General features: G+C 41.4%; 1 protein-coding gene across 8 annotated transcripts in view; it reads right to left on the bottom strand.

The window, feature by feature from the left end:
- TENM1 (teneurin transmembrane protein 1) overlaps nucleotides 1–25,345 on the bottom strand; it is a 332,266-nt gene that overhangs the window by 216,631 nt on the left and 90,290 nt on the right. For 5 of the 8 annotated variants that reach the window (XM_063141817.1, XM_063141823.1, XM_063141820.1 and 2 more), the window contains exons 3-5: nucleotides 18,948–19,188; nucleotides 7,816–7,908; nucleotides 3,415–3,653 (exon numbers count right to left, since the gene is read on the bottom strand). In XM_063141817.1, coding sequence (XP_062997887.1) covers nucleotides 3,415–3,653; nucleotides 7,816–7,908; nucleotides 18,948–19,188 — 573 coding nt within the window. The remainder of the gene's footprint in view (nucleotides 1–3,414; nucleotides 3,654–7,815; nucleotides 7,909–18,947; nucleotides 19,189–25,345) is intronic. The other 3 variants (XM_063141821.1, XM_063141822.1, XM_063141825.1) reach the window with 1 other exon arrangement.

Raw genomic sequence — 25,345 nt, 5'->3', positions numbered from 1 at the left:
CCCTTGGGCAGGCGAGAAACATGGCATCAGAGGAGCGAAGAGCACGAGCGGGGCAATAGTGTGAGATGAGAGAGGAGAGATAGGAAGGAGCTAGACCGTGAAAAGCTTTGAAGGTCAGCAGGAGAAGTTTATATTGGATTCTGAAGTGAATTGGAAGCCAATGAAGAGATTTCAGAAGCGGAGTAACATGGTCGGAGCGGCGAGCCAAGAAGATGATCTTTGCGGCAGAGTGGTGAACATCCTTCCAGGATGTTGTGCAGCCGTCAAGATGCCCAGGGAGTATCGCGGAAGCCGGTAAACCTATGGTCCTCCCCTTCCCTCCCTCTACACCCTATGGTGTAGACATGCCCCTAGTTTCAGCCCCTAGCATCAGTCCATACCCTGAGTCTTCTGCTCCCCTCTCTAACCAGACCTGTGGACTGCTGTCTCATTTAGTTTGGTGTAATTAATAACATGACATTGTCCTGAAATGTGGTCATGCAACATACACACCCCGCCCTGAAGTTTACAATACAGGCTGGAACATCTGTTGGTGTTGGGATTGTATAACTATTAGGACGTAACAGTAGGCCATCCTTATCTTTTCATAGTGGCAAAGAGGCTTTGTAAAACACCGTAATCATATCCCACCCACAAAACAGCGGGCTCCTTCCCATTCCTGTTTGAGAGCAAGAACAGGAAATGAAGACCAAGCATATACTTCCCAAAGAAACAGCACCATGCTAACTGAAAAGAGTGTAAAGGTCAGGTAACTAGATCCCGTGAGTGTGGATACAACAGAATGCATTGCACTCCCAGTAGAGCATATGAACAAGGCAGAAATAATAACTCTCCTTTAGAGCATATGAACAAGACAGAAATAATACCAATGCTAACAACTTCGATGATGCCAACGACAGCAGCAATAACAATGACAATGGGAGCCTAATTAAAATAGCAGGAGAGACACCTGAAATGATTGGTAGAATTAATTAAATGAGCATTTGAAACAACAGCAAGCACAAGGAAAGGCATCAACAACAATTCCCTTGTTTGGAATCTCTTATGACCTTCATTGCTTTCTCTGGGAGTGAACTTTACAGTAGCTGGTCGTTTCTGAAGAAGCTAAAAAGTTTGCAGTAGCTCCCTTGTGATGCCTAAGGAATTGTTATAAGGTAATCTCCTCGGTTTCTAATCAGATCCTGCTTCTGAACATGAACATGCCATTGGAAGACCTGGCCTCCATGAATCCATTAAGTCCAACAAACAAGTAAACCCACCAGCTCATCCTGTAGTAGGAAATTCTACAAGTTAATTGGGTACTGGTTGATGTTATTCTGGTGTCTTCCCTAAACCTGTTGAAAATCAACTTCAACAGATTAGGAGTTTTAATATTGTTAGAGAAATGTTCTTCTCTCTAGACTCCAGGCAAATCTAATTTTATAACCTTCCCTATCTTTTCCTAAACTCCTTCTCCCTTCTCTTTTAGCATGACAGAGAAGACACTGGGAGAAAGGAGCAGCTGTACACAAAACATCCGGGTATTGGGCTTCCTGTTCACCAAGTGTTTGGAATTTGGATGGCTTTCCAAACACCAAAGTCTGTGCAGACACAGACAGGGAGACATGCAAGACAGCTCCTGACCTTAGAGGGGAGACATGATAGAGGTGTACAAAATTATGCATCGTGTGGAGAATGTGGCTGGGGAGACATTTTTCGCCCTCTCTCAGAATAATAGAACCCAATGAGGTCATCCCATGAAGCTGATTGGTGGGAGATCCAGGACAAATAAAAGGAAGGACTTTTCCACACAGCGCATAGTTAAATTATGGAACTCACTACCACAAGACAGCCACCAATTTGGATGGCTTTAAAAGGGGGCTGGATAAATTCCTAGAGGCAAAGGCTATCAATGGCTATTAGCCCTGATGGTGGTGTGCTATCTCCAGTATCCGAGGCAGTAAGCCTGTGTGCACCAGTTGCTGGGGAACATGGGTGGGAGGGTGCTGTTGCATCATGTCCTGCTTTGTTGGTCCCTGGCCAATGGCTGGTTGGCCACTGTGTGAACAGAGTGCTGGGCTAGATGGACCCTTGTTCTGATCTAGCATGGAACTTCTTATGTTTTTGTGTACATGGTGGCTTGGAAGCACCAGCAAGTGGTCCAACAGGGCTGCAGTCATGAATGATGAGAAGCAGAGCCTTGGTCCAAAAAGGATGTCTCATGAGGGGCTGGCTGCCTCCCTTGAGGTTGTGCTATGTGTAGCATCATGTGTGGCAGGTGTCATGTTCTCCAGCCTCAATCCCTGCCCCAGTCTCGCTCACAGGGGAAGGCTTTATCCAGTAACCATCACATGACTTTACCTGACTCCTCTGACTCAGAAGGCATCATTACCTTCATGCTACAGCAGCCAGTGGCTGCATAATCAGACAATGTCCTTTAACAATTAGACAGCTCCTCGAAGGAAATTGGAGTTAACAAGAGGTCCAGACCTGCTAGCTTTCAGAAAGCCTCAGAAGGCCTTTGCATGTTGCTGAGACAACTGCCATTTGTGGGTCAATTTCAGCCAGTAATCTGTCCAGAACCTGACTTGCCTGATGTGACCTAGCTGGACCTGACGTGATTTAATCTTTACAGGCAATGCCAGTCTCCCCTGGGAGCACTATGACAAACTAGGATTATAGGTGGGGTGACAGGACAAACAGAAGACAATCCCCACCTTCACTCCATACCTGGAGACAGAGAGGGAATCTACACGTCATTGTGAGGGTGCTTACATGTGCCCCCAGTGCACCCCCACAACGACTGTGTAGACCGAGAAAGAAGAGACTGAGAAAGAGGTGGAGGAGGAGGCGGCTGGGGAACTGGCTGCGTCCTTGCCACCGCCTCCCCGCCAGCCTCCTGCTGCCGGGCTAAGAGCCACCCAGGTTGGAGAGTTCGGCGGAAGCGGAAGCCGAGCTCTCCGACCCGGGTGACTCTTAGCCCGGCAGCAGGAGGCCGGCGGGGAGGCGGCAGCGGCAAGGACGCCGCCGGTTCCCCAGCCGCCGCCTCCTCTGCCTCTTCCTCCGTCTCTTCTTTCTCGGTCTACACAGTCGTTGTGGGGGCGCATGTAAGCGCCCTCACAACGATGTGTAGATTCCCTCCAAAGCTGGGTGGGAAGAGGTGGATTGGCTGCCTGGAAAAAAGGGCTGAGGAGGGCTGTGAGCACCCAAGCACTCCCATGGTCAGCATGGGTGCTCCCACAAAGTTCCTGGAGCCTGCACATATGTGATTCAATCCTATTCACACTTACCTGGGATTAAATCCCATCGAACTCAGTGGGATTTACTTTTACAAAGGTATGTATAGGATCGCACTCTTAATCATCCCATATAATACTCGTGCGTGCATGGAAGAAAAGGATGCAAGGAAAAAGCAATGCACAGCACAATACTTACCAATGACGTAGGCGAGCAGCAGTGCCAGGGTGACTGTAATAGCTGTCGCGCTCAAGGCAGTGCACTTCCAGTTGCAGCATCTATAAGGTTTGTTAAAAGAGAAAGCCGGTCTAGAAAAAGTACTTCGAGGAAGTGGCCTAGGAGGTGGTGAGTAAACAGTATTGGAGGTTAAAGGATAATTCTGACTCGCCGCACTGAAGATAGCTGAAGAACCAGATCCATGTTTAAATAGGAAGTGCCTGGGGGAAAAGAAGACAGAGAGCCATGTTGTAAGAAAGCTGCACAAGGAAGGCATAATGATTACAGAGGGTGGTTAAAAAGTCTTTACCAAAGGGATTACATATGCTCTAGACCAGCCTTTCCTGACCTGGAATCCTGAAGATGTTTAGAATTTCAACTCCCATCAGCCCCAGACAACATGGCCAATGGTCAAGAATGCTGGAAGTTGTAATCCCAAATTTCTGGAGAGTACCAAACTGGGGGAAACTGTTTGAGATGAAATGCCATTATTAACAGCACAATATTAGCCATGTTTACTTAAAGTTACTTAAATGGGACTTACGGGCCTTAGTTAGTCCTAAGGTCCCGGGGTCATCCCTGTTCATGTAAATGACACACAGGGGATCCCAGGAGCAGGCAGGGACGACCCCGGGACGATCCTGGGATAAACCTTAGGTCTAGCTAAGGCCACGGCCAGGTAATTAAGCATAGGATTGCAGCCCAACAGGGCTACCCTAGGCATGTTTACTCACAAGTAAGCCCTACTGCATTCAATGGGCCTTCATCCCAGTTAAGTGTGTTTAGGATTATAGTCTGAAAATATAAAATGCCCCCTTCTTTTGGGGTCTGATGATGCATTTTTCAATAAAAATAAATGAGAGGCTATGCAATTTTAGTGTGTCTCTCCTAGTAAGACAAAACAAGTTAAATAAAATATTACACTTTGGGATGTCTATATGACCAGCAGCCCCACAGCAAATATGGCTTCCCAATCATGTGCTCTTCTTTGGAGGAATTTTCTTAAAGGCAGTTTAAGAGATCGTAAGATACCTATATATATATATATAACAAAGGAAGGGACAAATCACCAGAAAAGGCATTTGAGAATGAGAATCCCAAGAGAGCTGTTCATTCAGCTGATGTTACTATTTTCCAGCAACGGATTTTTTAAAAAAATATGGCAATGACTTTAACCAAGAATGGAGTGTTTGGGAAAGCTCAATGGTTCTGAGAGTAGGTATGGGTGAAACTGACCCGTCCAAAACAAATGTCACCAGTTACGGGGGAAAAAAGAAAAACCTACCAGGAAAAACTAAGTCTCTATAAAATTGCAATTTTTTTTTTTTATCACACACTACTGTAAAACCCAATTCAACACAGTTGCAGCCTGATCCTAATCCTGTGGATGGCAATAAGTACGTTCTCAGAGCGGCTTTGGATTTTGGACAGAAGTGCTGCCAGCTGCCTGTTCAGCCTCCTCCATGGTCTGTTGCCAGGGCTTGTTTGTAAAGTGCTCTTAGAATGAAAGATAGTGGCTGCAGGACGCATGGCGCATTTAATTTTAGATGCTGTTATTTTTCACAGTATGCTGGAAAGAGTATCATATCAGGGGTGTGGGTGTGGGTGTGTGCGCGCACACACACACACAAAGTTAATGGGACAGGGAAATGTGGATATGACATATAACCATATTTCAGGCGTTTAGTTTGAATGTATGAAGAGGGTCATAGCAGTGAAGGCTGTTGCCTCTGATTTCAATGGGGCTGTAATTCTGCGCTGAGTTTCTGCCAGAACCACTCAGAACTCTAAATGTCAGAGCCATTGTCAAACCGTGAGAAGTTTCACCACATCCTCATGAATGAGATCCACTCTTCTCCCAGGCCTGAAATGTGGGAGGAAGGTGAAGTCTCATCTTCAACCTCATTCTGACATTTGGAGATGCTTGGATATGGCTTGGATATCTCACTGCTTCCAAGTGGATCTGAAGCTCAATGTGATGTCAGATCAGAATCTGCTTCGAGTCCTCCAAGCAGGGTTGGTGGAAACCACAAAGAATGGTTGGTTCAAAAGGGCAAGTCAAAATTTGTGGATCCCTGCTTTTACAGCAGCTGATGCAAAGAAATTAAGTACATTCAATTTCATTGTGTCAGGCTGTTGTTAAAAGACAGAGGCGGAAAAAGAAGTGGAAAAACTCTGAATGCATTTTTGTTAAACGTTCCAATTAAAAATGTATGTGTGTGTTGTTGTTGTTGTTGGATAGTATTATTTATTTATTTATTTATTTATTTATTATATTTCTATACCGCCCAATAGCCGGAGCTCTCTGGGCGGTTCACAAAATCATAAAAGTATACAAATGCACACCACTACACTTTCTCCTGTGGCTAAAAACATTAATTGATTAATTGGATATTTGATTATTTTAAATTAAAATGTGTAATTTTATTTATTGATTTACCTTATTTATTACATTTATATTCCACCTTTTTTCTTCAAAGGAACCCAAGGCAGTGTACATAGTCCTCCTCCTCTCCATCTTATCCTCACAACAACTCTATGAGGTAGATTGAGCTGAGAGTCTGTGACTGGGCCAAAGTCACCCAGTGGGTTTCCATGGCCGAGTGGGGACTAGAACCTGGATCTCCTGACTCCCAGTCCAACACCTTAGCCACTACACCACACTGGCTCAAAGTGTTTGGCTATGTAAGGCTGTCCATACCTTTAAGGCTTGATTCTGTGTACATCTCCAGATTTGGGCAACACATCACTGATTTTAATCATTAATCCAATTCACCAATGGGTTAAAAGCAAGGCAGCAAATTGATAGACCTTTGACTCACTTGAGAACCCTAATGAATCAATGAAGGCAGCATGGAGTAGACTGTCTTCATAGCAGGGATGAATGGAGAGGGTGGCATTATACTTTGGACAAAGCCAAGCTAGGTTTTTATCCTTGGTTCTGTATATGGTCTAGCTTTCCATCAGGTAGTACCAAATCTGATGTGATTATGTTGACTGAGGTAATATTCAATCATGGTGCAATATCTGGTTTACCAGCTATTGCTGAAATAAAGCAGGTGTGGACCTGATCCACAATCTGAATGGGAGTCCCATGTGTTAGCAGAGCAATATATCCCACTCCAAAAGATATGAAATGCAGCTATTTAACTGCTGGTGTTTAGATAGGTGGATTTGCTTAAAACAGGGTTGAACTCATCAGATGTTATGGCCTAGAATTTTCATCCACCCCTGACAGTATTGCCAATGGTGAGGGATCATGGGAGTTCTAGGTCAAAATATCACGAGGGTCACATGATGCCCACCCTTGGCCTAAAGGTTTATCCATATTTTCAACAATTAAGTCCACATTTGGGGACCCAGCTAATCCAATTTCAGACTGAAAAAAGTAATGAAAATCAAGGCCAATATTCACATATTTTAATTACAACGTTTTGATTTTGAGGTCATTTAAAGATTTAGGGCGTAATAGTGAAAGTTAAAGAGTTTTAAGCCTTCTGAATTCAATGACCTGTTCAGATGAGAGGCTAAGCCATGGTTAAACCACTAACCCTTTTGCAGAAAACGGTTAGTGAGCACGTTTAAACCATGGTTATGTAGCCGCCATGATTAGGAATGGTTCGCACAACACGCTAAGTCATGGTTCGCATGACATGCTAAGCCATAACGTTTAGCTCAAAATGCTTAACCACGGTGGCTTAGTGTGTCATCTGAATAGGGTCACTGTGAACCAGATTGTAGCCCATGATTCCCAGATCTCTCTCTCTCTCTCACACACACCTAAGCTACCTGTTTGACTTTTTAAGATGGATGGGCCATTACACTACCAGTCAATCAGTTTGTCAGTACTGGGCCGTGTAATTCAAAATTCAAGATTAGAATAAGATCAGAGTATGTGTTTCAGTTTCTTAACATAGTTCTATTGGTTGTTCCTTGGTCAAAATGACTACACTTAAGAAACACATTGAAGCTGATTGAAAGACTCTTGGTGACTTCAAGGCTGGATAGATTAAACTCTTCAACATTGTGGAAGTATGTCTCATCTATCCAAGATTTCCATCGCTATCACTATAAGGTGTTTACAAAATTACACGATGGAGTCATTTTGGCCTTAGCTAGACCTAAGGTTTATCCCGGGGTCATCCCTGCCTGCTCCCAGGATCCCCTGTGTGCCATTTACATGAACAGGGATGACCCCGGGACAATCCTGGGATAAACCTTAGGTCTAGCTAAAGCCTAAGACCACATCATGGGCCATGTCCAAATATGTCCTGATGTACATTCTGCCTTTCAGTTTCAAGCTTCTGTGCAGTTCCTAGGCTATGCTACAAAGCTGCAAAAATGCTGTTGAGGGAAGGCTTTTGCAAAAAAAGAGGGTCTTACATTTCACTTGGCACGAGGGAAGAGACATGGTCCTCCTGATTTCTGGTGGAAGGCATTTCCACAGCCGAGGGCCAGCAAATCCCCCACTGACTTCTGTGGGAGCAGGAGCAGGACCACAATGTGGAATAAGGAAAAAGGATATAATAAATTCTCGTTGGTCTTTCTTTCTCATTCACAGTTTTAAAATGCTTTAACAGTATCTAGATAATAGATGGTACAACTGTTTACTTCTGTATTTTCCTTTTAAAGCAGAAGACCTATCAGGTTGGTGTTTTTTTTAAACACCATTAACATAAATGGTTTGATATAGATTGCTTTCTGTGCATAGTTCAAAAAGCAGGTCCTTTTGTGTCCAGTGGAATTTTCTTCTATGTAAGTGTGCTTAAGTCTACCCATTTTATTTCTGTTTTGCTGAATAATATCAACAATACCATTAGGAAAGTCTACTAGCAATCCTTGATCATTATTAGAATATGTTTGGTGAATTATTTGATTATTATTATTATTATTATTATTATTATTTATTTATATAGCACCATCAATGTACATGGTGCTGTACAGAGTAAAACAGTAAATAGCAAGACTCTGCCGCATAGGCTTACAATCTAATAAAATCATAGTAAAACAATAAGGAGGGGAAGAGAATGCCAACAGGTACAGGGAAGGGTAAGCAGGCACAGGGTAGGGAAAAACTAACAGTAGAAAGTAACAGTAGAAGTCTGCACAACATCAAGTTTTAAAAGCTTTAGGAAAAAGAAAAGTTTTTAGTTGAGCTTTAAAAGCTGTGGTTGAACTTGTAGTTCTCAAATGTTCTGGAAGAACAATGATGAGCTACAAAAAGGACAAGACTTTGGGTTGGGTTACAACAAGGCTGAACCATAGCTACACAATGTTTATGCCTGTTCCCCCAAAGAAAATGGCTATGGAGGCATGAAGAATGCACAACGCTATGGATCCATACTGGATGAACTATGAATTGGGTGGCCCGTTAATGCATCACCCAAGAAGGGATCAAGAGAGGGCACATAGAATCCTAGAATCATAGACTAGTAGAGTTGGAAGGGACCTATAAGGCCATCGAGTCCAATCCCCTGCTCAGTGCAGGAATCCACCCTAAAGAGAGTTACACATAAAGAGAGTTACACATCACCCAAGAAGGGATCAAGAGAGGGCACATAATTTGCATAAAAAGTTCATAAGCTAATTCATATGTATAGATGCACATTTAAAAATAATGACTATAATTTAAATAGAAATACAATACATCACACAATAATAGGGAAGACTGTGCTTAGTGGAGTTGGGTACCGGCTCAGTCTGCTGTCCAGGTGCTATATCTGTTGATGGATAACTTCAAGGACCCATCCTGCTTTCTCTCCTTATGGTTCTTGATCATTAAATTAGACTTAGGCCACAGCTAGACCTAAGGTTTCTCCTGGGATCATCCAGGGTTCGCCCCTGCCTGAGCACTGGATCCCCTGTGTGTCACCTAGATGAACAGGTTTGACCCCTGGACGATCCAGGGATAAACCTTAGGTCTAGCTATGGCCTTGGTCTGGTCAGCCCTTCAGTCTATATACACTAGTTGTTGGGAAACATGGGTGGGAGGGTGCTGTTGCACCCGTGTCCTGCTTGTGGGTTCCTCGTTGACAAGCTGGTTGTCTACTCTGGACCCTTGGTCTGATCCAGCACGGCTCTTCTTATGTTTGTATGTCCACTTTCAAATAGAGGACTGTCCTCCGACAGCCCTTCCAAGAGAGGACTGCCCTCTTAAAGTAGGAGATATAGCTACCCTAACTATGAACTATTCAAGCAATGAAGCTCACAAATAGCTTTGTCGGAACTGGAGATATTAAAGCTGTGCTTCAGTGTGATGGCTGACAAATTTTGTCATTTACTCTTGGAGTAATAGCTACTATTCTAAACGAAGAGTCACATTTACAACTTTTACTCCATTCTATCACATAGCTAAGACATTTTAGATATTTTCACCTTCCTTTCTCCCTGCCTCTGTACAGTACAGTGAAAAATCAGTATTGGGGCTGTCAAACTGAATTTCTAATCCTCAGCATACATTCTTTAAAAAACACACCAAAAAACGTGATATGCCCCAAGTGAGGTTAGAGTTATTGTTTAATTAGACAGAAAATGACATGTATAAGAGACATGTCAGAATAAAAGATATTGAGCCAAAAGGACTAGGGAAAAGTAAAGCAGTGTTAAATTTTTGTTTTGTTTCAGAATAATAAAAAAGATCAAAAAGAACCGAGGAGTAATGACTCATTAACTTAAGTGTCATTTCTGTCTTGTCTTCAAATCTCCTGGTTGGTGAAAATTTTTCAAGCCAACCTGCCTGTGCAAATGCTCAGGCTGCTCCATTTTCCCTAGGGAGTAATCCATTGAAGAACCCCCTTCACTCCCTATGGAAAGCAAAGGTGGCGTAGATGTTAGGGTGTTGGACTTGAATTCAGGAGACCCAGGTTCAAATCTCTGCTCAGCCCTGATGTTCACTGGGATATGATGGACCAGTTATCATTTCTCCACCTAACCTACCTCACAGGGTTGTTGTAGGATAAGAGTGTCTGATGGGGTGGGGTGGGCAGAAGAACTGCGTAGGCCATGCTGAGCTCCTTGGAGGAATAGTGGAATAAACATATAATGGATGAAAGTAGAATGAATACTTTAACCTTGGACTCTAAGGATTGCTTTTCTCCACCTGCCCATCACATAGGACGGGAACCTCCTTCAGCCCAAGAGCTAAATTCAATTTTGGAGATGCTCTTGAGGGTCCGATTCCAGTGGGGCCTAAGACAAAAAGAGTGAGCCCCAAATACCCCCCAAATATCAGCCTATTGTAGCTTAAAACTCTTACTGTTGGTAACTAAGCCTTCAGGGAGCCATTCCAGCCTTTTTAAAATGAGGAGGAAAGTTGTGCAAAAGCTGGAAAACTATCAGAAGATTAGTGGTTGGAGGCAAGGGTTTGTGGCCAAGAAAAGGACGCAAGTCTATCTGGGGGACCCTCAGAAGCCCTGACTGGGACCCCAAAAGGGACAGTTTTGATTTGATGCCCTGAGATCTCCCACCTGTGACACAGCGGTTCTTCACCCAGCTGGTCGCATATGCCTCCCACTAGACAGGATTTAGCTTTTTAATTTATTTCCAGTGTTTCCCACAACTATACACACACACACACACACACACACACACACACACACACACACACACACACTGAGCTTTGAAATGTGAGCAGATGCTTCAACGACTGCCCCTCACAGCCTGGTCCTCTGTACTATTGGGCTGTAACCTGCCTGGAATCCCATCTCCTGGACCCAATTTTTGCTTGGCAAAATTACAGCAATGAGCAAGCCCCAGATGTTCAATCCCTTGCTGAGCAGGTTCTCCTGCCTGTCCTGGGTTACAAAGCACCACACCCAGGTTCTCGATCTCACTCAGATGATGGCTGAGGGGGAGTATGTTCTCCCCTTGGTAGAAAATATGTTCTCCATGTAAATGTGCCAATGCGACTGCCCTTGTGAACAGATGCTGGTCAGCATCTCTGTATGGGCTGGTTATATAACCAAGGGTATATAACAAGAGGCTGGCTCAGGTAGCTTAGAATGCTCCTGAAAGTCTGGAACAAGGATTTAGTTTGACCTGGTACAGGGTGTATATTTCTACTGGCTTTCTGCCTACCTGTAGATTATATAAATAAATTAATAATAATAATAATAATAATAATAATAATAATAATAATAATAATAATAATACTCCTGCTCTCACTCACTACCCTTGGGTGCATCTTCCTTCTGCATTGGTACAGAGGTCCACCTCGGAGTACCAAAGCATTCAGAGTAAAGATTGACAAATAACCCCCTGTTTCCTTCGGAAACAACCAGGGCTTTTGGAAGCACTTAAAAAAACTTGTGTCTGCAAAAATGTGTCTTCTGAAAAACGTACACAAACAACTTTCATCACTGGGAAAAGAATGCATACATTTGAAAGATGTGGACAAATGATGTATACATTTGTGTGTGGGGGGGGGACACACACAGAAAAATACACCCAGATTTTCATGTGAAAACAACCACAACATGAAGCTCACAATATGATATGGATTCAAGTTGAAATGAGTGTTGAGATGGAATTTCGAACAGTCTGGCAAGCTCATATTTTGCTGATTTGCACATCCAAAATTGGTATCATAAATCTTATGTTTTACTTATTTTTTACTTCTCCCATATGTCCTGGAGGATATAAAGAAATATCACATATCAAGAGACAAACATGCAAAGCAACACATAAAAATAATAATCAGAGTGTGCACTTACAGTACAATCAAATATATGTTTAATCTATGTTCTGGTAACCTCTAAGTTAGATTGCCGCAATGCACTCTACGTGGGCTGCCTTTGAAGACTGCTTTTATGGTTTTACATTCTGTATATTATTTTTAATGTTCTAATCTTTTGTAAACTGCCCAGAGAGATTCGACTATGGGCTGGTATAGAAATGTAATAATAAATAAACGAAACAAATGGGTATAGGATTGCAGTCTAAAATAAATGAAAGAGCAAAGGGAAGAGGAAAGCTCACTTTACTGAGTCACTGGGAGTTTTAAGGATCCTATAAAGACAATAAGCTGAAGCGAGATAGGGCAGTCAAAGCTAATGACAACACATGGTTCTGTAAATCATCAGTCCAGAACGATTAAAGCAAAGTATCCATAAAACCTGAGAAGCATAATTATTTTTAGCAAGAAGGAAGGGAACAGACAATGGCTTGTTAGTGCTTTATCCTGGGGGAGGGGAAAATAAATTTCATGCAAGGCAGCCATAAGAATGTGCCACTAAAAGGCAGAATCAAAGGGGATGTGCTCTTTTTTGTGTGTTGTCCTAATTCTTTTCTATCTTTTCTTACAAATCACCATTGTTGTGAAACTGCAAAGAAAACAATACATTTTTAATAACAAGATACTATTAATCCTGTAAGCAGGATACGCATGAATCTTGGATACTGGTATTTGAGTTTAGGAATTCAGCACTACTCAAGGTAGACTGAGGTTGCAATCCTATACTCAATGATATGGAAGCCACTGAATTATTGAACTCAATGGAACTTACTTTGGAGAAGATGTATGCAAAAACATAATAACATAAGAAGACCCTTGCTGGATGAGACCAAGGGTCCACTCTGTTTAGACAGTGGCCAACCAGCTGTTGACGAGGAACTCACAAGCAGGACATGGATGGAACATCAGCCTACCACCTATGGTCCTCAGCAACCAATGTATATAGCCTTCCTGCTTCTGCTATTAGAGGTATCACATAGTCATCAGGGTTAGTAGTAGCCATTGATAGCCTTCTCCACAAGGAATTTATCTACCCCCCCTTTGAAAGTCATCCAAATTGGTAGCCATCCTCACTACATCTTGTGGTAGTGAATTCCATAGTTTAACTATGTGCAGTGTGAAGAAGCACTTCCTTTTACTTGTCCTGAATTTCCCACTGATCAGCTTTATGGGATGACTCCAGGTTCTAGTATTATGAGAGAGGGTTGTGGTGGAGGTCTGTTATACCAGCACTAGGGCCTAAATCTAGCCAAGATGGAGTCCAGTAGAGGCTGGAGGCTCTGTTATCATGGGTTGATAAAACCAGTCAGAACTCTAAAGGAACTATCCAAGATGCTAAACCCTATTGCCAAAATAGGCTCAGCACCCTGGATAGCTCTTTTAGTATTCTAGCTGGTTCCGATTGAAACCCGGAGCAGATTTATCGCCCCACTGACATCGGAGCCACCAGCCTCTACTGCTGGGGTCCTAATCTTGCTCCCCAGGGTTCCCCATATGATTCTGCTCACTTTGCTTGGCCCACCCTGGAATTTGCAGGTATTATGCTACTCCACTCATACCTACAAAATTCAAAACATTCGACAGAGACATGGTTCAGATGATACGCAGACTCACCATGGGTTATTTAACCCATGATGAGCTAGAGCACATGCCAGAGTCATGCAACCACCATTACGTATATGCCGCTCAGATGGGGTTGCAGCATGTCATCTGAAGTCAGCCACCATGGGTTATTTGAGGGTTAAACAACCCTTGCATAACCCTAAATCTAGTGTCCCCATTTCAGAGGCCATGAAACAAGGGATGAAATTCTAGGGGTGGGCGAACAAGCAATGTTCCAAGTAGCTAGGTTCCTCTAAATATCATCTCATCATTCATATCAGGAATACCAGATTCCTTTTGTGTTTGCGATCATTGCTCAGTATGCATGAATGGGGAAAAATGAGCAAATTGATCAGCAAACAAACATTAAATTGGTGTAGATTTCCCCATAATTGCACAAACTTCCTAATTTGTGCAATGCTCCTCCTCATGCTAAAACATGGCAGATTCAATCTGCAAGGGAAATTTGCGCAAATTGGGGGAATTTATGCAAATTTGGGAAATTTGCGCAACATGGGGCAGATTCACACAAAAGTGAATAGTGAAATTGCACACATCAAATGTGTGCATATGTCTGGCAATTAGTGGACATGTTTGATGGATGTATGCTTGCAATCACGTTCAGGGCTTCAAACATGTTTGTATTTTTTGTGAGCAAAAAGAAAATCCTCATTCATCCTATGTAATTTTATGAGCTTCCTGTTACTTTCAGTGAAAGACTTAGTATTCTCCTGCTTCTAAACCTGGTGTTTCCCATCACTTTGCAAACATTCTGCTTCTTCTGCAGGGCATCATCCCTTCCAAATTTCAGCTATATTTTCACATTAGTTGTTGTTTCTTACATTTGTTTGCATTAGAATGAACATAAAGCAAATGAGGCAATATTTGTTTATGTTTATCCTTTCATTTTTAAAATAATGCACACTCTTAAATTGTACTATCTGTTCTTTTCAGTTGTAAGATACCTTGGGCATTTTATTTATCTGCTCTTTTCAGTTGTAAGATGTGCAGGGCATTTTATATGGAAAGGCAGGGTAGAAGGATTTCAATACTGTGATTTTTTAAAAACTCATCTCACAGACGAGTTAGTGTGTGCGGTGGATAATGCAGAGGAAGGTTTGAATAGTGACTGTATTGTCCCCAATATGTTAGATATATTTTCAGAAATGCTGCATCCTTCATTAAAAAGTGCATTGTAGCATATTCAGCACTTATGAAGAAGTTTGCAAAGGCAGTAACTTCACTTCTGATCCTTAGTGCTAGACAGGGATGCATGTTTTTTGTAAAATCCATTCTGCTGGATTTTCTCGAGATTTGTCAGTTGCCTTTCGTTCCATCGTACGCTTAGTGACGGGATTGGATTCGTTCCAATTTCCCAAATTTTTGCAAATTCAGTTGCTCGAATGCATAAATCCCACTCAAATGTGCAAATCCACCGAAAATGTGCATTTTCATGCTTTAATGAATAGGGAGGAATGCGCATTTTTAAAAGTATTTTTGTATGACTCAATTTGTATAAAATCCTGGAAAGTAAAAATAAATTTAAAATCTTCCAGAAGCCCACGGGGGAAAAAAAAAGGCATTCTGCAAGTCCACAGAATCTGTGTGACTCAGGAAATGCTGGTCCACTGGGGAAATCATGCATCAAATTCATAGTAATCCATACTCTGTTGAAGATTTATCTGACAACCGCAGTGCTAGTGAGGAATTGCAGGTGCCTCTTTTTTCAGCCAGTGGCTAGTCACCAGGGGCAGAGCCTTTTCCGTTGTGGCTCCCTGCTCACATAATACAATCTGCAGAGAGACTTGCCTGGCACAGCCCCTATTGCATCTCAAAACCCTTTTTATCTGCCCAATCTCTCAGAGGACAAGCACTTAGTTTTGTCTTTTAGTACTGTTATTGTTGCTGTCTGCTTTTATGACTTTGTGTGTGTGTTTTATTGCCTGAATTTTCTTGTTGTGGTTTTGAAAAACAAACCAATTGTGATGGTATCTTTTTTCCTTGGTTATTATGATTCATTATTATATTATTAGTCACTCTTGTTGTTGCTCTGACCACTTGAGGCTCCTCCTTGAATCTTTAGACTGGCTTCCTCTTCACTCCCAAATCTCAAACAACCTTCGCTTCCTTTTCTTGAACAGGTGCTATGGCCTTGCTCCCCTTACGTCCCTGCCTGAATGCTTTAATGTCCAGCTCCACCACTTTGAGTCATCCAGATCTATCCTGCTCCCTGAAACAAACCCACAATTTCTCCCTTCCTGCCTCTTATGCCTGGAACCGTCTCCCAACATGTCTCCTTTATGTCCTTCAAGTCCCTCTTCAAAACTCATCTTTTCCAGGATGTCTTTGGAATAATCTTCTAGACATAATACCATGCTGTAATTAAGCTGAAATATGTGCACAGTAACTGAAATAATTTCATATCCTTCCCCTATTTACCTGCAGCCTCCATTTTCTCTAATTTCCTCTGTTGTTTCCATGGGTTTATTTTTAGATTGTAAACCCCTTGTGCCAAGAATCTGTAAAACCTATTCTTTGTAAAGCACCATGGACCCAGATGAAGCTATATAAATAAATTTAAACATGATGATGGCTTGATTTTATGGTGGGGAACCACCTTGAAAATTCTCAGTCCTAAAAGGTAAAGTAGAGATGTATTCAACCAATGGACAATAATATAACCAGTTTGTAGGAACAATTCCCCTATTCTGATATTTGATACACACACGCACACACACACACGTGCGCGCCTGCTAAAGCTGTTTGCAGTTTAAGACTAAGAATGAGATTTTGTTGGATATAAGCACTCAACATGTGCATTCTGAATTATCTCTAGTTATTATAGTGGGACACAAATTAATGCCTCTAAATCTACTTTGAGATTACAAATGTTCCAAATAATAAAAAATCAGCTTATGCCTATTAGGTAGATTTCAGTATTATTATACAAGAAAGATTTAGAGCAGTAGTACAGCTGCCAGCAAATGTGTCTGATTGTGTAAGATTCCCTCCCTCACTTCCACATCGCTTTGAGAAGGGAAAAACTGTTCTGATCTTTGATCAATTGATTTCCCTTCTCTCATTTGTTCAAAACGATCCAAGGAAGAGAACACATCCCATACACTCGTCTAGATGAAATGTCGTGTGTTAGGAGCCCTAAGCTAGAAGAGTAAGACAGCCTTCCTCAACCTGACGGCCCTCCAGATGTTTTGGACTTCAACTCCCATAATGCCATGCCAGCATAGCCAATGGTCAAGAATTCTGGGAGCAGTAATAGCTGGTGGCTCCAATATGGTGGGGCTGTGATTCCATTCTTGGTTGCAGTCAGAACCAGCCAGAAGCTTAAAGTAGCTGTCCAAGGTGCTGGACCTATTTAAGGGATATGGTTCGACATCTTGGATAGCTCCTTTAGAGTTCTGGCTGGTTCTGACTGAAACCCAGCATGGAATCGCAGTCCCAAGCCTCCACTGCTGGGGAGTTGTACCCTAAAACATCTGGAGGGTACCAAGTTGGGGAAGACTGATCTAGGGTAACCACTATTATTAAATAACTGATAACCAGCAGTGTCATCTTTGCTGTAGACCTTGGGCTGGGGCTATACATTGCTGTGTATATGTATTCTTCCTATTACACATCTCTCCATTGCTCTGCAGCTTCCCAGACTGCCTGCACTTCCTGATCTGAAAAGGCTCAATGAGAGGAATGTTGATGTCTTCTCCTGGGCTTTAATTAAGGCCATGGCTAGGCAAGGCTTATATCCTGGGATCATCCCTGTGTATCCAAATGACACACAGGGGTTCCCGGGAGCAGGCAGGGACGACCCCTCCATTTGCCTGGGATAATCTTTAGGTCTAGCTAAGGCCTAAGTGTAAGAAGCTGAGGTGGCTGCAGGCTGTTGATTGTGCCATGAAAGATGGGACATTTGCGCACACTCCTCGGCTGCTTCCAAAGAAAGAAACCTGAACCCAACCAATGAGAATTTCTCTGAATTTATTTTCGAAAACAATTTCTTTTCTGTTAAATTGAATGAAAATGTGGGAGAAATGTGGGAGAAAATTTCTCCCCCAAAAATGTGGGAGAAATTTTCGGCACAGCACTAGATCTCACCCAGTTCTGAAACTAAACCTTCTTTTTCCCAGCCCTATCCCAGCCCTATCCTTTAGGACTCTCTTCTCTTCTTGCAAATATTTAATTAGAAATAATGTTTTTAAACAAAGGGATTTTGAGAAGTAATGTAAATTTTGATTCACTCCCATGCAATACATTTTGTTTACTTCATGAAGCACCACTCTGTGAAGTTCTCCCAAGGCCCCTTGACATACATAACCCTGACGCTGTTGACAAGTAGATAACAGCAAGAGTCAAATGGCTGCATCAAAGTTCCCTCCTAACTTTCATGTGGAGAGCTACCGATCAAGAGAAAAGATCAACGAACCCCTATAGCCATGATGGAACTTAATGCAATGCTGCTCTCAAGTTTATATTGAGTAAGTTGGCCTAATTCAGTTGCCCTACTCAGATGGAATGGAAAAATATGGTTTCCCTTTCCATAAATGAGCCCACAAGACACCCATGCCCTCCCTTGGTCCAAATTCTCTTTCTTTTAAAAGCTCCTGCTTTTAAACAAACCACAGTTACCAGTTACATCTGAACTAGGGTAAATGTGGTTTGTTTAAGCTATAGTTTGAGAAAAAGCCAAGATTTGAACCCATAGTTTGATCCCATTTTGTTTTTGTTTTTAAACCATAGTTTAAACAACCCTGAGTTCTTTGAGTCTGGACATCATGGGAAAATGAAGTTTGTTTAAAAGCAAAGCCAGAAGCTTTCAGTCTCCTTCTCTGTTACAAAAAAATGGAGGGAGTAAGAATGGTTTAATAAAATAAAGTAATAAATAAAATAAAACGTGGAAGAAGCTCACACAGGTTCATTTACCATGACTTCCCAGTACAACTGTACTGGGTCAGTGGATTGGATAACAAAATTTACAACAAATTGATATAGCAGAAAAGCAAAATGTATAATATTGAATCCGCCATTATTATGCTACCCTTTCTTTGTTATGGTGTTTGTTTGCTTGTTTATTTATTTAGCAGGTTAGTATGCTCTTCTGCTGCTTTCTTCTTTGTTCAATTATACTTGATTTTTAGCTTAGAAACATGTCCAAATATAGCATTTCATCTACCTGGTCTCCAGCGGTATATTACTGTTCAGGACCCAACTGTTATGGAGGTGCACCGAGTCCTGTGTGCTGGTTGGCGGAGGTGGAGCAGCTGGGCTTGGTTGGCTGCGGGTGGTCATTGATCTTCCCTGGAGAGAGTCGGCTGTGGAAATGGGCTTCCTGCTGCAGGTGCACGCGTGAGGGGGCGGCGGGGGCGGCGGGAGAGGTCTGAAGGTGAACTGGTTGCGTGGGCTTCCTGGCATTTCTAAATGCAAAGATAAATCAAAGAGAGAAGGACAACAATCAAGAGGGCAGGTCATTATTTCAAGCAATGGCGGAAGAGTAGAGGGTCTGTGCCTAATGGGATTATACCATTTGTCTGAGAGAATATTCAGATCAATCCGTCACCGAAATGTAATTGTCACTTATGAGCTCGCGGAAAGCATGCATGCAAAGCGGAAAGAACATCGACGGATTTGAATCTATATGCAAACTGCAAGAGAGAGCTCAACCGAGATAAAATAAATGAAGGGACTTATGCCATTTGTCACAGGGTCGCCATTTATTTATGTTTTGTTTTTTGGGGGAATAAAGACCAATCAATCACAGGCTGAGAGTTACAGCTCAGATACCATTTGATTTGATCTACTGTAAACCCCGTTTAGGAAAATTGCTGTGAAAGGAACAATAATGTTGCAAAACTAAACATATTTCCTGTCAAATCAAAAAAAGAAGAACCTGTCCAATTCTGTCAAACTTTCTTTCATTATAAACTTCTCCAGGAATTAATCTGTTCCATGGAATAAGGAGATAAAGAGTTCCCTCTTTTGTTAAGACAATTATTATTCCAAAATAGATAAATAAACACAACCTACAAGTTCTAGCAAAGATTGCCAGGAATGGATCAATGGCCATGGGAATAGGGGAAAAAGGGGAAAGGCCCACAAGGATGTGGGTATCCGAGTTTAGAGTCTCTTGAACTAAACTATTGTGAATGTTCTGTGAAATAAGCCATGAATATTAATGCAGATTATTCAAATCCCGGTAGATTAATTTCATTTGAAGCTTTAGTAGGATTCTTCCATATCTATTGAAAAACGGAAATGAATATGTCCTTCAAGATACAAACATGAAAACAAAGGTGAGAGATTACTGAAATTCTTGGAATGATTTGCTTGAAAAGAGTAAGGCCGTAGCTAGACCTAAGGTTTATCCCAGGATCATCCCGGGTTCATCCCTGCCTGAACACTGGATGCCCTGTGTGGTACTCAGATGAACAGGTTTGACCTCAGGACAATCCTGGGATAAACCTTAGGTCTAGCTACGGCCTAAGAGGTAAGACCATTTGGTTCAGGATCACCTCATGATGTCTCTGCCCACAAAAGACGACAGAACTTGGCCTTCCACAAGTCATTGCCTCTTTGTGATTTATGTCTTGGGTGAGGAAAAGCCAAACAAAATTGGTCAAGCTTCTTAGAAGATATGAGAAGAACCATTACGAGGGTTGCAAGATTCCCTTGAATCCAATCATTTCTTCCTTGGCCCAGAAATAAACACAACCTACAAATTCTATATACTAACATTTGAGAGCCTCTGGAATTTGCTCTGTTTTCCTTTTTAAATTCCAGGACATCTGTCCTGAAAAGAAAAGAACATCTCTATTCCAAAAAACTCATCTTCATAACTTGTTATAGAACACACCCCATATCACCAAACTAAACATCCTAAAAAGCTTAAGAGAATTAAAATGTCTTCATCTGCTGCCAATTAGAAAAAAAAACACCCACAGACTAACAAGGACTCCTCAAAGCAGCTTACAATGATGAAACAAAAATAAAACAGATAAAATGAAATATGTACATTTCCGTAAGGAAAACACAAGGTTATGAATGTTGAGTCAGGATATTTTTACTTGCTACATCAGGAGTCTGGAACATGTGGCCCTCCAGATGATTTTGGACTTCAACTCCCATCAGCCCTGACAATAGGGCATGCTGGCAAAGTCTGATGGGAATTGTAGTATAACAACTGGCAGTCCACAAGTTCTTCATGCCTCTGCTATATGTTGCTGTTACTGATGCCTACTTATGCTACCTGGTCTATATTTTTAATATCTGATTGAAAAAAATGATGGACTGTGCTTTTCTTTGTATTTTTGTTAAATGTTTGCTTTGCTTTTATAATTTTCCTGGTGTTGCTATATAATCAATGGACACTAGTTCAAATGCCAACCGCTGGGGAAAAATCATTTTTCCCTCCAAAAGAAATGATATTTTTTTAAAGGAAAGTCTCTCTGGCAATTAATTGATGAGTGTTCCTTGCACTGCCTGTAATTGATTAACTGCAAAATTATTTGTAAGCTTGGCTAAATCTCTAATGGAATCATTTTCTTATCACGATTGAAAAATTTAAGAATCACTTTCTTTGGCATCCACAAAACAAGAAAATAATCAAACTGTTTCATCATTCCCTGACAGAACTATAATACTGCCAGTATTGTTCACCATTGAAGTTACACATTAAAGAAAATATATTAAAAAGTGACGAACCTTAGGAGTTCTGCATTTAATTTGCAGGGCTTTAACAGTATTCTAATTCATTCCTGTTGAAAATTCATTTTCATTGATATTTTTAATTACATAATATAAATTAACTTGATATCCATTGTGGAATAAATTAAAATGTAACATATTGTGAAAGTGGGGAATTCAAAAGGAAGGAGAATGCTGGGACATTAGGACCTGCCAAAGACATTTTGCTGCCTGGGGCAGAGAACCAAAGACCACACCCTCACCCTTTCCTGTTATGGATCATAGTACCCAAGTCCAGCCATATTATTGTGGCACCTGAGGTAGAAACTCCCACAAGCACCTTTTCCACTTCTTGACTGTAAAAATGCAAGAATAAATTAAGCAATAATTTGTTGTGTGTGTTCTTTGGAACACCCAAAATGAGCTGCCTGAGGAGGCCACCTCACTCTAACTAAACGCAGAGTGAGAGGCCCAATATTATGAACCTTCCCACATAATTGTTGGCCTTGCTCCAACTTCCTCAAAGCCCACTTCACCAATTGACTTCTTCACTCAACTCCCACCAGGCCTGGGTCTTGTGACTGGCATTTATTCAAGTACTTATTACTGCAAGCATTGGAAGCACTCATAGAGGCCTATAAATCATACTGACCCACAACCCACATTTATCAATACTTATTATTGGTGAATAAATACGATACACAGGGTTTTAACCAGGAATGGAATACGTTATTGGATCAATGGATCACTGCTTTAGCATCTGTAGGTGAAGAATCTATAAAACTCAGATTATGGCTTATTCAGCAAAAAAAAACAAACCTTGTTCCATGTCTATTGAATGCCACAACATCTCTTTAATAAGGGTTTGTCTAAGTTTGTCTAATGGCTGGAAGGTGTAACACTGCTAACACTTCTTTTAACCATATGATTTGGCAATGCCCAATAGTTGCCTCTTTTTGGGAAGAGGTTATTATATGGATAATTTCTGAAGCACAGGTGTGCATCACACAGTCCTCATCACCACACCCCCAAGGAGGGTCCAAAAACCCACATCAACACAACAGTTCTAGCAATTCTCGTCTCAACCAGAAATAGGTCTCTTGTCAAGTTTAATTTTCCATTTAAGGCCAAGCCTATCCAAAATAGTTTGCCAATGTGGTGTAATAGTTAGAGTGTAGGAGTAGGACTAGGGAGATCTGGGTTCTAGGCCACATTTGGTCATGAAGCTCACTGGATGACTTTGGGCCAGTCCCTGACTCTCAGCCTAACCTACCTCACAGGGTTGTTGTGAGGGTAATATGAAGAGGAGGAGAAGGACTATGTGAGCCACCTTGGGCTCCTTGAAAATGGGCAGGGGGAGATGGGATATGCTAGTAATTTAAAAAATGCAACAGAGATAGCTCACAACAATATATATTTTGCTTGGAAATCTATTTCCCTCCAGCTACTGTGAAGTTGGTGGCTAAGCTCAGAGGAACAAAGACATGGGGGCTGTGGGTGACAGATGACATCAGTGTCCCTTCTAATAAAAAAAAGCATCACTGCTGTATCCCTGTGAGCCATGGCTCCTCTACACCACTGGGAGCACCCATATTTTCATGCCTGGGCCCACACCACCATCACACAAAAATAATGACCCTGAAGCAGCTTCTGTTGCTGGAGCAATTTGAGAACCAAGCTCTATCAAGACAGGTGACTTTCTGTAATAACTAAATAAATAACTAGGCATTGTATTATAGGTATGCAATTATATTTATGTGATATGGGTACAATACCATACAAAATTGTTGTGATAACAAATACTTAAAAGAAGCACACAGGGACACATACTTCTTCATCCTCCTTTTCTTTTCATACAAAGCTAGCCAAGAAAATATTTATAATGAGCACGCATCTATTAAAAGAATTCTCAAGATGCTGTAATTATTATTCATTTCTACAATTGTTTCACCATGAAGCTTTATGGTTCTATGGGGATTTGGTGGTTATGTATTGCGATGGTTGCGTTGTCTATTAAAAAGCAATTTGGCTGACATTTTAGATCTTTTGTTGCCAGTTTTAATTGGATTGTTCATCAAGCATCAACTCTCCCGTTAACTGCAAAAACTACAGGCCAACATCAGTTTATAGTAATGCCTGTTTAATGATTTTATCTTGTCGAAATGCCAACTTTATATGTATGGTTGGTTTCATATCATGATCTATAATTAGATAATTGAAGGCAAAATGAAATGATACATATTCCACAGAACACTACCTTTAGTATAGAGTAAGGGTCAATGACATGTATTACTACAGTTTTTCAAAAGCAGTGGTCCAAGTCAAAATAGCGTCCATGTATTCAAGGCAATGGATGCTTTGAACAATATACTAATACTTTCACAGAATTTGTGATCTTGGAGAAAGGGCAACATTGACAACTATTGTGAGAATTGCCAAAGATTTGCAACCATGGCAGCATTAATCCACATGTTTTAACAATGTATACTATGTTTTTAATCAGTATTTTATGCATGTCATACTTACTGTTGTTCCCCGCCTCGATCAAAATGGAGAGGCGGGTAAGAAATAATAATAATAATAAATAATAATAATAATAATAATAATAATAATAATTTATACCCCAACTTTCTACCAAAAAGATGGCACTCAAGCTGTTCTACTTGGAGTGTTTGATGTGGTTTCTATTTAGTCTGGTAAAGGAAGCAGGAACAATCACTTCGTTGTATGGACTGATTGTTACCTGGTTTGCCACCTTCTCAAGAGGATGAAGGACTTATTTATACAGTTTCCTTGGCTACTGATGGAACTCCTTTGGTTTTATCCACTGCCCTTAGGGGAAATTTTCATTCACAGGCTTTGTTAATCTCAGGAATGGAAATGGGAGCTTGGCATGGTCACTCCATTGTGCTTTCTCTGGCTTCAGGGTATAATTAGGGTGACCATATGAAAAGGAGGACAGGGCTCCTGTAACTTTAACCATTGTATTGAAAAGGAAATTTCAGCAGGTGTCATTTGTATATATGAGGAATCTGGTGAAATTTCCTCTTCATCACAACAGTTAAAGCTGCAGGTGTCCTGTCCTCTTTTAAATCTGGTCACTCTAGTATAGGTCCTGCAGCTTTAACTGTTGTGATGAAGAGGGAATTTCACCAGGTTCCCCATATATACAAATGACAATTGCTGAAATTCCCTTTTCTATGCAACAGGAGCCCGGTCCTCCTTTTCATATGGTCACCTAAGTATAATGAGGAGCTGTGAACAATGTAGTGATAGGGACATTAGAAAGGGCTGGTGGAGAAAACCACATGATGAGCCCATACAAAAGCCTACTCCTGATCTGTTTATTGTACCTCCATTTCATCAATACAATGCTGTCTAGTCAAGATTTCTTTCTGAATAGGGCACAACATAATTCGTTCTGGGCCTCCCCATCATAGGAGACAGTCTGCTCAGTAGGAAACGGGTGTATTTGCTTAACATTTTATGGATAAAATCTCTCACATCATGGAGTTGTCTTGGTAACTGTCTGTATCAGTTGTTGTTGTTGCAGCTGATTTGATTACATTCAATTACTACAACCTCAGGACACAGACGGAGTACTTTCAAGGAGTAAACGGATGGACTACTGTAGGTGGGACTATGCCGCCACCCCCACCCCCACCCCCACATTTGAAGCCTAAGACTGCTCCTGAACTTGGATAATTGAGCATCAGGTGATGGCTTTAGCTAAGAGTATCATTTTCCAGGTTTGCTTAGTCTTACACCTTCTTCTTGGGGATAGAGGCCTTGTGTCCTGCTTTGACTGCAAATACAGAAGGAATGCAATGAAGCTTGTAAACATTCAACCATACAGGTTTCTATCCAATGGGGTTCAGGCTTAAGACAGGA

Source organism: Elgaria multicarinata, chromosome 15 (assembly GCF_023053635.1).
Source record: "Elgaria multicarinata webbii isolate HBS135686 ecotype San Diego chromosome 15, rElgMul1.1.pri, whole genome shotgun sequence".
Classification (NCBI taxonomy): Eukaryota; Metazoa; Chordata; class Lepidosauria; order Squamata; family Anguidae; genus Elgaria; species Elgaria multicarinata.
This window is presented reverse-complemented; position numbering and strand designations above follow the sequence as displayed.